This window comes from Myotis myotis, unplaced genomic scaffold, assembly GCF_014108235.1.
Source record: "Myotis myotis isolate mMyoMyo1 unplaced genomic scaffold, mMyoMyo1.p scaffold_m19_p_32, whole genome shotgun sequence".
In the NCBI taxonomy this organism is placed as follows: domain Eukaryota; kingdom Metazoa; phylum Chordata; class Mammalia; order Chiroptera; family Vespertilionidae; genus Myotis; species Myotis myotis.
Genome location: NW_023416338.1, coordinates 481,384 through 497,878, shown reverse-complemented (window position 1 = coordinate 497,878; position 16,495 = coordinate 481,384). Strand labels below are relative to the sequence as shown.

The 16,495-nt window shown below is 41.8% G+C and overlaps 1 protein-coding gene across 1 annotated transcript; it reads left to right on the top strand.

The window, feature by feature from the left end:
- Positions 1-10,400: 10,400 nt before the first annotated feature.
- Positions 10,401-14,266, top strand: LOC118652545 (zinc finger protein 14-like). The gene is made up of 5 exons (XM_036302443.1): positions 10,401-10,433; positions 11,964-12,090; positions 12,290-12,350; positions 12,862-13,160; positions 13,242-14,266. The coding sequence occupies exons 1-5, from the start codon at positions 10,401-10,403 to the stop codon at positions 14,264-14,266; spliced, it is 1,545 nt and encodes a 514-aa protein (XP_036158336.1).
- Positions 14,267-16,495: the final 2,229 nt, after the last annotated feature.

Sequence of the window (16,495 nt, the reverse complement as noted above, 5' to 3'; positions counted from 1 at the left end):
AGATACCATGTGAATAAGATAACTGTGGAAATAAATAGAATTTTGGTTTCATTTAGGCAAGAGAACCTGAAGATGTCAGATGAGCCCTTTTTCCATTTTTAGGTCATTTTTTTGTGTGCTCAGATCACTATGGAACTTTGACATTGAAAAGGGTAAACCATTCCTAAGGAAAATGAACTCCTATTTTAATGGGTGTGAGGGAAATTTTTTAATTTTTATTTTTATTCATAAGAGAAAAATACCTCTTAGGTACATATTTGGAATTTCTCATATATTTCAGGGCTGAATGGCAAACCCCTCATGCATTATATGTTACTCATGCCTGAAAATATCCACAGTGTGAAATATAGCAGAGAGAAAACTATCATAATAACTTCTTTGTCCTTTTAGTTAGAAAGGGATTTGTACGTTATTTTTTTATATATATATTTTTTATTGATTTTTTTACAGAAAGGAAGGGAGAGAGATAGTTAGAAACATCGATGAGAGAGAAACATCGATCAGCTGCCTCCTGCACATCCCCCACTAGGGATGTGCCCGCAACCAGGTACATGCCCTTGACCGGAATCGAACCTGGGACCTTTCAGTCCGCAGGCCAACGCTCTATCCACCGAGCCAAACCGGTTTCGGCTTGTACGTTATTTTTATGGTTCATACATTCATATCATTTAGTGTTTAAAAGGATTAAATCTTGGAATGGTTTCCTATGTAGAAAAGTTAAAATTTAATTAACTTTAAAAGCAAAGGTTAATCCAATATAAAAAAAAAGGCTAATATGCAAATTGTCCCCTCAACCAGGAGTTCGAGGGGGGGGGCGGGGGGGGCAGGGGGGGCTGGGCTGGCCAGCCAGCTGCTTGCGGCCCCTCCCCCCGGCCAGCCAGCCCCAATTGGGGCAGGTGGGCAGGCGGGCTGGACCCCACCCGTGCATGAATTCATGCACCGAGCCTCTAGTTTAAAATAATTATCAATCATAGGAAAATGTAGTATATATAAATTTCTCTCCTTCTCTGAAATAAATAATGCATTTGGGATGTTTTAAAAATGCCTAAGAAAGGAAACTAACTGAAAAAGGTCACTGCCCGCATAACCTGCTCCACTCCTGTGCTTGTCCTCCAGCCACACTCCAGCAACCAGTTTCGATCACGTCTTGCTTATCCTGTTAGAGTGTCTTTATATGAAAACAAGCCAGGATGACTGCATATTTTCCATACTTGTGTTTGTTCCGGACATAAGTGGTCAGGCCCCATGTGTTTGATATTTGACTCCTGAAAACGTAAGCCTCACCCCTCCCTCTTCCCCTTGTCCTTCTTATCTGTCAGGCTGATAAGAACCTGGAGGCTCCTGCTCTGGGAGCTGCTGCTGGATGGGAGGCCCCTCCTGTGAGCTGTGTTGTAAGGTTGACTCCATTGGGCCTGGGTTTTATATTCAGCAGACTTTGAGTAGCGAGCACAGTGTGACAATGGTCCTGGGTTGCTATCCCTACTGTGTGTTTAGAGTGAAGGTGTGACTGAGGCTGGGTTTGCCCACACATTAGGGGGAGACTTGGGGGGAGGGGGGTATGAGGATGTGTATACCCTGTGAATGAGGTGAGCCCATCAGATGGTCATTCCTTAAAGAGAAGAAACAGGGATGGCAGCCAGTAGGTGGCAAGATTCCAGAGGGCTCACCAGGACCCCTAAGTAACTCTGCTGCTATTGCTGCCCTTGCATCCACTGCAACAAATATCCTGACTGTCTGGGTTATAGCGGACAACATCATAGGTTCAGTTTGGCACAGCAAAGGGATTAGAGCAAAAAAAACCCTACTTAAGCTCAGAGTATTTAACTTTATACAACAGCCTGTTGCCATGGAGGAGGCCTCTAACCCTGTTGGTGGCCTGAGTTTCCCCTGCCTGAATTAGTGTGCAGGAAAATGCCAGCCATGCTTGACCAGGTCAGGAGAATGGCCTGTTCGAGTAGCCAGCATGCGGTGGACACACGGGAGAGGTACTGGTTTATGTCAGAAGGAAAACATCATTAAGATCAGACAGTCTCTGAAGGGCTTTGCGAGAAGCAGTCTCCATTCTGGTCCAGGTCTAGCCCAGCAGTCCAGCAGCAGCCACCTCATGGAACAGTCTCTCCTCCACATCACCCACAGGAGGAATGACCTTTGTGAAAGGGCAAGGACTACGCCCTCCATCTTACCCTGGGTCCTCCATTTTTGGGCAGAGCCATGTGCTCGGCAAGGCTTCTTCCCGGAAGCCCAAGCCTCTGCTAGCCACACCCAGGATTTCTCTGGACTAGCCAATGATAATCAAGGGAAATGCACACCATCAATATGACCACATCCTGTGTAATGAGACACCGACTTGCGCCTGGCCAATCGGCAGGACCCGCAGTCACCTCTCCACTCCTTACTCCACCCCCCTATAAAACTCCTCTTCCCATCGGGCTAGCTCTCTCTCTGCCACCTGCTGCTGTGTCAGTAAGGAGGGTGGGGGAGCCAGACTCGAGTTTGAAATAAAGGACTCTTTGCTTTTGCATCAGACTCTCTGGCTCCCTGGTCGGCTCTTGGGAATCTTGAAATCTGGGCATAATACTTTGTTACTTCAGTCCCTTGAAAGAAGCCATGGTGCCCTGGCCAAGTGACTCAGTTGGTTGGAGCATAGTCCCGTACACGAAAGAGCCTGGCCAGTGTGGCTCCATGGTTGAGCATCAACTTGTGAACCAGGAGGTCACCGTTGATTCCCAGTCAGGGCACATGCCTGGGTTGCAGGCTCAGTCCCCAGTGGGGGCTGTGCAGGAGGCAGCTGATCAATGATTCTCTCTCATCATTGATGTTTCCATCTCTCTCTCCCTCTCTCTTCCTCTCTAAAATCAATAAAAATATATTTTAGCCCTAGCCAGTTTGGCCCAGGGGTTGGAGCATTGTCCCTTGGATTGAAGGGTCCCAGGTTTGATTCCAGTTGAGAGCGCATACCTCAATTGCAGGCTCGATCCCTAGCCCTGGTCGGGCACATGCAGGAGGCAACCAATGGATGTGTCTCTCTCACATTGATGTTTCTCTCTGTCTCTCCCCCTCCCTTCCACTCTCTCTTTAAAAAAAAAAAATCAATGGTAAAATAAATAAATAAAAATATTTTTTAATGATCCAATCTATATATATAAAAGCATAATCAACCGAACAACCAGTCGCTATGACACACACTGACCAAAGTGGGCAGACGCTCAACACAGGAGCTGCCCCCTGGCAGTCAGTGCACTCCCACAGTGGGAATGCCGCTCAGCTGACCGACCCATCCCAGTGGCCCACCAGTCCAGCAGCAGCCACTCACTCCCTCAGTAGTCCTGCAGGTCCAATCTCCAGAGAATGGGCCAGGAACCAACAGGCTGGTACCACCAGCCTCCTGGAAGTTGGCCTCAGGCACCATGGTTGCTTCCCCTCTTAGACGCTCCACAGGGGCAAAACTATATAAAAGCAGCCACAGCCACCAGGTGGCTCCCGCCCAACAACTGATGCAAACGTCAGAAGGATGGATCCCGAGCCAGCAAGGGCTTCCCACTGCCCTCCAGGAGGGCTGATTGCGTCCTGGACCCATCCCCACCCACCTTGGGACAGGTGCCAGATGCAGGGCTCATGGCTGGCAAGCGCAATCCTCTCTCGATCAGGACTGACTGGGCATGAGCCCACAGCAGGCGCAGAAGGCCGGGATGAGCAGGAGCAGCAGGTGGCATTGGACTGCCGGTTTCAGCCCAATCCCTGCAGGCCATGCCAAGGGACCCCACCCCTGCACAAATTCGTGCACCAGGCTTCTAGTAAATAAATACATAAAGAGAAAGAAAGAAATCATGGTGCTGGAGGAGGTCACCCTTCTCCCAGATTCCTTGGTTCCCTGGGCTGTTCCTTGGGATTCACTGAATGCACAGCACTGGGGAGTGCACACACTTTCAGGAGGACAATACACATTCCTACTGATGGAACTCCTTGGAGAGTTGCTCCTCCTATTCATTAATTCTTCCTCCAACCCCTAAATCCTTCAAATGCAAAGATTTTTATTGGCTTATAATTTTGTCTGATCCAGGTTGTCATATACTCAGAACATATAATGTTGGCCTTGTCAGCTTGGCTTCTTTCACTTAGCAATGTACTTTTAAGTTTCCGCCTGTGTTTTCATGGCCTAATTAAGTCCCCATTTCTTTATTATCACTGAAAAATATTTCATTGCATGGATTTACCACTGGTTGTCTGTCTGCTTCTTGAAGGACATCTTGCTTAACTCTAACTCCTGCCAATTATGAATAAAGCACCTACAAATATTCATGTACAGGTTTTTGTATGAGCATAAGGTTTCAATTCATTTAGGTTTATACCAAGGAGTTTGATTGCTGGATCTTACTATACAAAGTAAGAGTACATTTTAGTATTGAAAGTTCCTGTCTCCAATTCCATTCCCACCAGCAATGAATGAGGATTACCTGCAGCTTCACATCCCCACCAATATTTGATGTTCTGAGTGTTTTGAATTCCAGCCATATAATAAATGCATAATGATACCTCATTGTTCTTTTATTTGCATCTAGAATTTCTTATATGTTATCTTGTAGGAGTTTATTACTTTTGCATTTTACATTTCGATCACAATGTGGGGTTTTTTGTTTTGCTTTTTGTTCTTTTTTTAATCCTCACCCTAGGACATGTTCATTGATTTTTAGGGAGGAAGGGAGAGAGAGAGAGAGAGAGAGAGAGAGAGAGAGAGAGAGAGAGAGAGAGAGAGAGAAGGAGAGAGAAACCTCTACTACTATGTGAGAAACGTCAATCAGTTACCTCCCATACCAGGGACCAAACCTGCAACCTAAGTATGTGCTCTGATCAAGATTCAAACACGACCTTTAGTTGTATAGGATGACACTCTAACCACACAAACCAGGGATGTGTTTTGAGTTAGGTTTTGTGTAAAGTGCAATATCTGTGTCTCTATTTGTTTTTGTGATTTCGTGTGTGTTTGTATGTGCATCTTCATGGTTTCCAGCACGATTTATTTAAAATACTTCATATTTCCATTGAATTGTCTTTCTTCCTTTGTTAAAGATCAGTTCAGTATATTTGTGTAGGTCTATAGCAGCGGTTCTCAACCTGTGGGTCATGACCCATTTGGGGGTCGAATGACCCTTTCATCAGATATTTACATTACGATTCATAACAGTAGCAACATTACAGTTATGAAGTAGCAACAAAAATAATTTTATGCTTGGGGGTCACCACAACATGAGGAACTGTATTAAAGGGTCGTGGCATTAGGAAGGTTGAGAACCACTGGTCTATAGGAAAACAGTTAACTTGTGTATCCTTAATCCTTACTATGCTCACATTAATTTCAGGAGTTATCTCTGTTGTTGTGGGCTCTTTCACATACACACTCATGTCATAAAGAGCAAATGTGATGAGTTTAGCTACATGTCTTGAACATGTTCTTCTCAAGAAGTGGAAGTTTCCCTCTATTGCTAGTTTGTTATCATAAGTGGGATGTTCAATTTTATCAAATCCTTTATTTATTATTTCCCCCTCCTTACTTTCTAATATTAGTAATTTCTGTCTTCCCTTTTTTCTTAACTATATTATCTAGATGTTTACCAATATTATTCACCTTGTCAATAAAGCAACTTTTAAATTTTTTTCTTCCATTGATTTTCCACAGTCATATTGACTTCTTTTATAATTTTTATCCTTTCTTTTATTCTGCTTACTTTGGGTTTAATTTACTCTTTTTATTTTTTCCTGAGGTAGATGCTTTCATTATTGATTATAGATCATTCTTTTTTCTAGTATAATTGTTTAATGGCCTAAATTTCCCTGTTGGCACCACTTTTGCTATATCTCACAAAGTTTGATTATGATGTATTTCTATTTTATTTGTTTCAAAATAATTTCTTGTTTCTCCAGAGATTTCTTCCTTGATCCTCCTATATGTTACTTATAAATGTGTGGTTGAATCTCCACATATTTGGAGCATTCCCGATTATCTTTCTGTTACTGATTTCTAGATTAATTCCTGTGTGGCCTAAGAGCATATTTTGTCTGATTTCTGTTCTTCCATATTAAGGTGTGCTTTATGTCCCAGGACCTCTTGTGTCTTGGTTAATGTTCCATGCGAACTTGAGAAGAATGTGTATTCTGCTGTTGTGGCATGAAGTATTCCACAGGTTATAGCTAAATTCAGTTGTTTCGTAGCGCTGCTCAGTTCCACTCTGTTCTTCTTGATTTCCTGCTACTGGAATTTATAATTCATGATAAGGGTATATTGAAGTCTTTAGCCACAGTAGTGGATTCATGTATTTCTCCTGCATTCTATCAACTCTTGCCTTATGAAGTTTGACCCAGGTTCATACACCTAAAGGATGGCTGCGCCTTCTTGGAGGTGGGCCCCTTAGTCGTTACGTAATGTCCCTCTTTATCTCTGAGTTTTCCTTGGTTTGAAATCTTTATTGTCTATAATTCGTATATCTGTCCTTTGATTTCTGTTGGTATGGCCTACTTTGCTTCATTCCTTTACCCTTTTTTAATCTATCTGTGTCTTCATATTTAAAGTGTGTTTCTTTTTTTTTTTTAATTAAATCTTTATTGTTCAGATTATTACATTTGTTCCTCTTTTTTTCCCCCCATAACTCCCCTCCTCCCAGTTCCCGCCCCACCCTCCGCCCTCACTCCCCACCCACTGTCCTCATCCATAGGTGCACGATTTTTGTCCAGTCTCTTCCCGCATCTCCCACACCCCTTTCCCCCCCAGGAATAGTCAGTCCATTCCCTTTCTATGTCCCTGATTCTATTATAATCAACAGTTCATTCTGTTCATCAGATTATTTATTCACTTGATTCTTAGATTCACTTGTTGATAGATGCATATTTGTTGTTCATAATTTGTATCTTTACCTTTTTCTTCCTCTTCCTCTTCTTAAAGGATACCTTTCAGCATTTCATATAATCCTGGTTTGGTGGTGATGAACTCCTTTAGCTTTTCCTTATCTGTGAAGCTCTTTATCTGACCTTCAATTCTGAATGATAGCTTTGCTGGATAAAGTAATCTTGGTTGTAGGTTCTTGGTATTCATCACTTTGAATATTTCTTGCCACTCCCTTCTGGCCTGCAAAGTTTCTGTTGAGAAATCAGCTGACAGTCGTATGGGTATTCCCTTGTAGGTAACTGAGTTTCTTTCTCTTGCTGTTTTTAAGATTCTCTCTTTGTCTTTTGCTCTTGGCATTTTAATTATGATGTGTCTTGGTGTGGTCCTCTTTGGATTCCTTTTGTTTGGGGTTCTCCGCGCTTCTTGGACCTGTAAGTCCATTTCTTTCACCAGGTGGGGGAAGTTTTCTGTCATTATTTCTTCAAATAGGTTTTCAATATCTTGCTCTCTCTCATCTTCTGGCACCCCTATAATTCTGATGTTGGTACGCTTGAAGCTGTCCCAGAGGCTCCTTACACTATCCTCGCATTTTTGGATTCTTTTTTCATTTTGCTTTTCCGGTTGGGTGTTTTTTGCTTCCTCGCATTTCAAATCATTGACTTGATTCTTGCGCTCCTCTGGTCTGCTGTCGGGAGTCTGTATAATATTCGTTATTTCAGTCCGTGTATGCTTAATTTCTAGTTGGTTCCCCAATATAACATCGAGGGTCTCATTAGTTTTCTTGTAGATCTCATTAAGTTTATCGGCGGCTTCTAAACAGTTCTTGAGAGACCTTAAAAGTGTGGTTCTGAACTCTATATCTTCCATTGACAATTTTGTCCTGTTTCTTTGTCTCCGCATTTTGTTATGCTTCCTTGGTGCACCCCCTAGTGGTCTTTGTTCGCAGTCTTATAGTTAAATCTTGATTGTTGTAGCTAATTCCAGGGAGGGTTTGACCTCCAGGCCAAGTGGCTATGAGAATCAGCTGTGTCAGCAGTGAGAGAACTTCTGTCCTCTAGGGAGGTGCTAATCTGGCATTTGCCTGAGGCTATCCGGCAAATGCCTGTGTGCAGGGCTTGGGCGGGGCGGGTCGCACAGGATCAACAGGGTGGGCCAGAGAGAGCAGTTATGGCGGCTCTCAGTCCTGTCCCCAGGGGCTCTGCCTCTCTGAGTCCCAGCACCCGCTGCAAAGCTCAGAGAGAAAGCTACACTCGCTCTGACCGAAGCCAGACAGTCCCGCTTCTCCCGTTTGAGTCTGGGTCCCTAAAGACTCGCCCGGATCTGGAGCTCAGAGTCTGCGACTCCCTCCCGATTGAAAACGCCAACCACGCCCTCCGCTGCCAGCCCGCTCCGTGCACTCCGCACCTCAGAATTTGACTTCAGCACTGCGCCTCCTCTGAGTGTCCGTATGCGTTTCTCTTTCCTCCTAGCTGTAGGACTTCCACTCAGCCAGCGTTCCTGTGGTTCTGGGTGATGTCCCTTCCGTTTTTTGGTTTCACTTTTGAAGTAGTTGTTCAAAGCAGCAAACTCCGGTGTTAACCTATGCCGCCATCTTGGTTCTCCCAAGCCACTGTCTCTTCTTCACTAACACTTTCTGAAAAATATACCCGTCCTTGATGTTCTTCAGATGTGGAAGGCCTCTAAAGTGTGTTTCTTATAGACAACAAATCTGATATTACTCTTTCAATTGTATTGAGAGCATTGATAATTTAAGTGGTTGTTGATGCAATTGGATTAATATTTGCCAAACTTTAACTGCTTTCTATTTGTTGCCCTTGTTTATTGTGACCGTCTTCAATCATTTTCTGCCACCTTTGGCTTTATTTTATTTTTAATGCCTTCTTTGGCTTTAATTGAGGATTTTGCTAATTGTTTTTTCTCCTCTTTCAGAAAAGCAGTCACATTTTTTTAAAAAAAAAAAAAAAGCTTTTTTATTGGTTTCCTTTGAGTTTTGAGTATACATTTACAACCAACCCACATCATCTGTGAAGTCACACAGTACCACTTCACTGTTTATGCAAGTACCTCCTACCACACTATTCCCAATTCCCCATCACTATCCCTTGTCACATTATTGTCATTTATTTCCATTACCCATGAGCTTATAAGACTTAACACATTATTGCTAATATTTTAAGAAGTACAAAAGATTTTTACCTCCATTTATTTCTTTTTATTTTATTTTTAATCCTCCACCTTTTATCATTTATATCTTTGTGATGAATTTTTTTTTTAAATATATTTTATTGATTTTTTACAGAGTGGAAGGGAGAGAGAGATAGAGAGTTAGAAACATCGATGAGAGAGAAACATCGATCAGCTGCCTCCTGCACATCTCCTACTGGGGATATGCCCGCAACCCAGGTACATGCCCTTGACCGGAATCGAACCTGGGACCTTTCAGTCCGCAGGCCGACGCTCTATCCACTGAGCCAAACCGGTTTCGGCTGTGATGAATTTTTGAATGTTTCATTTAAAGTAGGGGTACTAGCGACTAATCCCCTCAATTTTTGTCCTATTTTTGAAAGATTATTGTCCTTGATACCAAATTCTGCAGAGTGTTTTGTCAATTTCAAAATGTTCAATATTTTACTACAGTCTGTTCTTACTTGCATGGTTTCTAAAAATAAGTTGAATTTAATTCATATCTTTGCTTCTGCATACCTAAGATCTGTTTTCACTTCTGGCTTCTTTCAGTATATTCCCTTTGTCTTTGATTTTTGTCTAACTTGAATATGATATACTTGTGTGGATATTTTTAATGTTTTAGAGCTTTCTTGATCCACAGTGTATCATCTATTGTTCATTTTAGGAAATTTCAGTGGTTAATACTCCACTTACCTGCTGTTTCTTTCTGTCTTTCTTTTTTTCAGGTATTCCCATTGTGCGTATTTCAATACTCATGTTAAGGATGGTTGTTTTAGGCTTCATGGATATTGTGTTCCCTTTGTCTTGTTCTTCATTGTCTTTGCATAGACTCTGGTGAAATGGAATTTTTTTAAGTACAGACCTCATTGAAAACAGAATGTTTGGGGCATAGTTCAAAATACCATCTTTTCTCTTTCCTAATTTTGAAAATACCATTTCCCCAGTGAGCTCAAGGATCTGGTGGATCTAAGAAGAGTAGTTTATTTCAAGTTATTTTCTTTTTCTTTTTGTTTTGTTGTTGCTGTTGTTGTTGTTGTTGTTAATCTTCACCCAAGGATATTTTTTCCATTGTTTTTTTAGAGAGAGTGGAAGGAAGGAAGGAAGGAAGGAAGGAAGGAGAGGGAGGGAGGGAGAGGGAGAGAGAAACATCAATGTGAGAGAGAGACATCAATTGGCTGCCTCCCACACCCACCCTGACCAGGGCCCAGGATCGAATCTGCAACCCAGGTATGTGTCCTTGACTGGGAATCAAACGTGAGACCCTTAGGTGCTCTGGCTGGCGTTCTTACCACTGAGCCACACAGGCCAGGACACTTTTTTTTTAATGAGATCGAATATGACAGCTACTAAGTTCCTTAAGTGCCAGATGGTGAGCAGCCTCCAGACTGACTTGTCAGAAAATGTTTTTCTCCTAAAATTGGAGAATGGAAATTTTGTGTGCTTTTAGTAATCCTCACCTGAGGATATTTTTCCATTGATTTTTAGAGAGAGTGGAAGGAAGAGGGAGAGACAGATTGAGAAACATAGATGACACATCAATTGGTTGCCTCTTGCAACTAACCTGACTAGGGCAGGGATTGAGCCTGCAACTGAGGTACATGCCCTTGACCTGAATCGAACCCACAACCCTTCAGTCCATGGACTGGAACTCTATCCACTGAGCCAAACTGGCTAGGGCAATTTTGTGTTCTTTTAGAGGAAAGCACTGTTCCTTTAGGTATTCTAAAATCATAGGCAAATTCATCATCAAATGCTGTGGACTTAAATGAATTCCCATACAAGCTACAGCTTTTAACCTCTTCCTCAAAGGCAGAAAGTCCCAGGGAATACTGTTAGGAGTTGACCAGATAAAGCTCCTATGGCCCATTCTCTCACTATGTGTTCTAAACTTTGGCTGGAAGCAGTCCTGAGCACATGACTATAGGGGTTTTGTGGTCTAACTCTTCACGCCTTCTTCCTTGTATCTGAGCTCTAAATTCCAAATAACTCTCCAGCCCCATTAAACTAAACAGAGACAGAAGGAAGCACTGAGTCTGTGATAAATACTACACAAGTTACAATGCTTCTGCACAAGCATATTTACCCTGAGCCAGCTGCCCCTGACTAGGGTAAAGGCCTGGAGGACTTTAGGACACATGGTCAGCTGGCTTTGTTGGAAGTGATTTTCACAGGCCTCCTGGACTCCCATGTTTGGTGATGGGATGAGAAGGAAAAGCTTCTAGTTCTTCACTATGTTTTATTTACTAAGACCTCATGCAAATTTAAGCCTCTACATCATGGAGTGCTGAAAATGGTGGGTAATAAAGAAGATGAAAGAATTTTTCTCACAAGGAATTCATGGTCTTAAATGATAATATTTGCTGGGGGATGAGGGTGGCCAGGGAGAGGTCAATGGGGGGAAAGGAGAAATATGTAATAATATATGTAATATTTTAAACAATAAAGAATTTTTTTAAATATTTGTTTCATTTGAATAGCATTTTTGTCATTTCCAAACATTCTGTGAATCCTGTCATTAGGGGAAAAAATGTAATGTGATCACAGTAACAATGTGTAAGTCATTTCCATGTGTTCATGATCATGTTAAATTTATGAGAAAGTAAGTATGAACAGAGAGTACATTTCTTTTTTTTAATTTTGTTTTATTGCTTAAAGTATTACAAAGAGTATTACATATGTCTCCTTTTTTTTCCCCCTTGACCTTCCCCCGGCCTCCCCTACCACCCAGTGTCTTGTGTCCATTGGTTATGCTTATATCAGAGAGTACATTTCTGATGATCCAGTTATAAGAATAATATTTAGAGTCAAGAGAATCATATGTAATCTTCCTATAAATCAAGTCTGGATGTCCAGTGCTGTCAGTCTCACACATCAACTCTACACAGTTGGGAGGTTTTAGGACTCAGTAGCCTTTGAGGATGTGGCTGTGAACTTCACTCTGGAGGAGTGGGCCTTACTGCAGCCTTCACAGAAGAAGCTCTACAGAGATGTGATGAGGGAAACCTTCAGGAACCTGGCCTCCATAGGTAAGGATGACATTCTTTCATTTGTCAATTACAGAATAAGTGTTTCTTGCTCATCAGCATTGTTCTAAGATGTGTAATGTGAAAAGGGAAGACATTGGTAAATTAATTTGGCCTGGTCACAGCTTATCATAAATCTAGAAGCTAATTATTTTTCTATAATATGAATTCTTTGGACTCATTTTCTGGGTCTGAATTTTAGGAAAAATATGGGAAGAACATGACATTGAAAATCACTACAAAAACCAGGGGAGAAAACTAAGGTGAGTTGGACAATAGAAAGAAGAATTCTAGTATGTTATGAAATTTTTTAAAGAAGCAAACAAAACTAATAAACTGCTTTAAATGTCTTCTTAGAAAATTTTTACCAAAAATACTTTGTCAAATGTACCATATATGTTCAGTGTTTGCAAAATAATTCACTTGGAAACCGTATTAATAAGCTATATATATGCATATATATCACAGTTTGATAATAGCAAGGGTGAAGTCTTCTTAGAAAACTCTCAGTATTTTTTATTTCAGATAACACAGAATACCTATACTTTTCCTATAAATCATAATAAATATAATTAATATAAAATCATTAATGAAGAATCATTGCCCAGGCCAATGTTGCTTAGTGGTTAGAGTGTGGGCCCATGCACCAAAGAGCCATGGCTTTGATTCCTGATCAAGGCCACATACTTGGGTTTCAGGTTCGCTCCCTGCCCCTAGTGAGGATTAATCAAAAATAATAATAATTATTAATACTGTACTTTTCATTATTTACAGAAGTCAAATGGTAGAGAAAGTCTGTGGAAGTAAAGAGAGTAGTCAATGTGGAGAAAACTTCAGCCTTATTTCAAATCTCAGTCTGAACAACAAAACCACTGGAGTGAAACCATGTGAATGCAGTGTGTGTGGAAAAGTCTTCATGCATCATTTATCCCTTAACAGGCACATCAGATATCACACTAGACACAAAGCATATGAATTTCAAAAATATGGAGAGAAACCTTATAAGTTCAAAAAATGTGGTAAAGCCTTCAGTTATCTCCAGTATTTTGAAAAACATGAAATAAATCACAGTGTAGAGAAAACCTATAAACATAAGGAATGTGGGAAAGCCTTTAGTTGTCCATGTTCACTTCAATTACATGGAATAACGGTCCCTGGAGACAACCCCTATGTGTGTAAACACTGTGGTAAAGCCTACACATCTTACAGTTTCTTACTGAGACACAAAAGGATTCATACAGGAGAGAAGCCCTATGTATGTAAAATATGTGGGCAAACCTTCTATTGCTTTAGTCATGTTCAAGCACATGAAAGAACTCACACTGGAGAGCAACTCTATGAGTGTAAACAATGTGGTAAAGCCCACAGAGATCCCAGTTACTTAAAAATACATGAGAGAATTCATACTGGAGAGAAACCCTATGAGTGTAAACAATGTGGCAAAGCCTACAGAGATCCCAGTTCCTTAAAAACCCACAAAAGAATTCATACCAGAGAGAAACCCTATGAATGTAAAATCTGTAGCAAAGCATTCATGTATCCCAGTTCTCTTCAAACACATAAAACGACACATACTGGAGAGAAGCCCTATGAATGTAAAGTATGTGGTAAAGCCTTTAGTTCTTCCAATCAAGTTCAAGTGCATGGAAGAACTCACACTGGAGAAAAACCCTATGAATGTGAAACATGCGGTAAAGCCTTCAGCTCTTCCAGTTATGTTCAAATACATGAAAGAATTCACACTGGAGTGAAACCCTATAAGTGTAAAATCTGTAGCAAAGCATTCACGTATCCCACTTCTCTTCAAAAGCAAAAAAGGACACATACTGGAGAGAAACCCTATGAATGCAAACAATGTGATAAAGTCTTCAAATTGTATAGTTCCTTGCACATACACAAAAAAACTCACACAGGAGAGAAACTTTGTGAATGTAAGCAATGTGGTAAAGCTTTCAGAGATCACAGTTATCTCCAAAAACATGAGAGAACACATACTGGAGAGAAACCCTATGAGTGCAAACAATGTGATAAAGCCTTCGGAGAGCACAGTTCTCTGCAAAAACATGAGAGAACACATACTGGAGAGAAACCCTATGAATATAAACAGTGTGGGGAAGCCTTCCGTTTTCATGAGGATTTCCAGATGCATAAAGGAACTCACACTGCAGAGACACTATGAATGTAAGATGTGTGGTGACGTTCAGGTGTTCCATTGGTCTTGGAATACATGAGAAAACTCAAGGGCGAGAACCCTATGAATGTTAACAATGAAGTTAAAGCCTAAAGTCCCTTAAAAACACGTGAAAGAACTGGAGAGAAACCTTGTGAGTATGAGGAGCATGGGAAAGTCTGCAGACATAACAGTACCTTTCCGAGAGGTACAAAAGGACTCAGTCTAGAGAAAAAACCCTGTGAATGTAAGTAATTTGGAAAATCATTCAGATATTAACAAGTTTTAAAATCCATGATAGGAACCCTGGAGAGAAATCATATATATTTTTTAAATTTAGTAAAGCATTCAGTTGTCTTAGTTATCTTTGAAAACATGAAAGAAATCTCATTGGAGAGAAACCCTTTGAATGTAAACAATGTGCTAAAGCCTACCGAGATCACAGTTCCTTCAAAACATGCAAAAGAACTCACACTGGAGAGAAACCCCATGAAAGTAAGAGATACAGAAAAGCCTTCATTGATCATAACCTTTAGAAAACCATATGAAAGTGAAGAATATGTGGAAGGCTTCCATTATTCCAGTTCCTATCAAAAGCATAAAATGACTCACTGATTAAAACTCCTTGAATGTAAACACAGTGGGAAACATTTTAATTGATTCACAGTCTTAACATGTGAAAACTCCCATGGAAGACAAATAGAAATGTAAGTAACATAAGAAAGCTTGATAGAAATTAACCTCAGCCATAAAGAAGAATGAAATATTGCCATTTGTGGCAACATTGATGGACCTAGAGCAGGGGTCCTCAAACTACGGCCCGCGGGCCACATGCAAATACAAATATTGTATTTGTTCCCATTTTGTTTTTTTACTTCAAAATAAGATATGTGCAGTGTGCATAGGAATTTATTCATAGTTTTTTTAAACTATAGTCCAGCCCTCCAACGGTCTGAGGGACAGTGATCTGGCCCCCTGTTTAAAAAGTTTGAGGACCCCTGACCTAGAGGGTGCTATGTTAAGTGAAATAAGTTGGAGAAAGACAAATACCATATGATTTCGTTTATATGTGGAACCTAAAACACAAAATAAATGAACAAACAAACTCATAGTTACAGAGAACAAATTCATGGTTGCCAGATGGGAGGGGGTTTGGGAGAATCGGTGGAAAAGGTGAAGAGATTAAGAACAAATTGCCAGCCGAGACGGAAGATGGTGGCGGTATAGGCAGAAACGTCCCAGGTCGTGTCCCGGAGCAAATGGAGTGAGCAGCTGAAACTAGTAACATCCACCCCGAATTGGCGAAATTGCTCAGCTGGTGAACCGGTTTGCAGCCGGGAAGAGCAGAACTCCCCTGAAAAGGTAAAAAAAAACCAGGGATTTGGGCAGGAAAGTTTGCCAGACCTCTGAGCCCAGAGAGTCGGAGGGAGACCGCGTGGCAGACAGCCGCGTCCCTTGGGACAGGCACAGCCCCTGACAAAGGAAAGGAGAACCGCGGGATTCCTGGCGCCGCCAGGGGAATTGAGAGCTGGGTTCTGTGATCACGGAGGACTGAGCCTAAAGGGGGCAGCCTGAAGAGCTGACCAGACCATGCAGTCCCGGTAAGAGAAGAAGCTTACAGAAACCAAGCCTTCCCCATTTCCGCGGCCGGCGTTTGTTTGTTTGTTTTTACTGAATCCTGTTCATGGGACATTTCGGATACAGACACTCACCTGTGCTGAAGAGAGGGAGAGGGTGCGGAGGAGTGGAATCTGGGGAGAGACTGAGGAGAGAAGGAGGGCCGGGAGAGGTGGCAGCGAATTGAGTGCTGAGACACCCCTGAGCCCAGGACTGGGGCAGCCATTCTCTCCGGAGAGTGAGACTTCTCCCCCCAGCCCCCAGGCAAGGAGCACAGCCACACCCAGATTCCACCCTGTATGAGATCAAGGATTAAAATAACCTGATCAGTCCCTGGGAGTTAACAGGGTCTGGCCTATAGAGGGATTTTCAATCCCAGCAACAACACAGCGCCAGTAACTAACTATTACGCAGCCAGCTCTGGGCAGTGAACTTCCACTGGACAGAGAGGCCCTATAGCCTCAGAGGCCAACCCCAGAACACTGCCACCCAGAGGCGGACCCACAAACTGACTCTTTGCTAAACACAAAATAGGCAGTCTGGGAAACAAATTCGGCTTGCTTTAAAATAAGGACTGTGGTTTACACACAGAGGAACAGTGTATCGCAGGGAAACTCAACA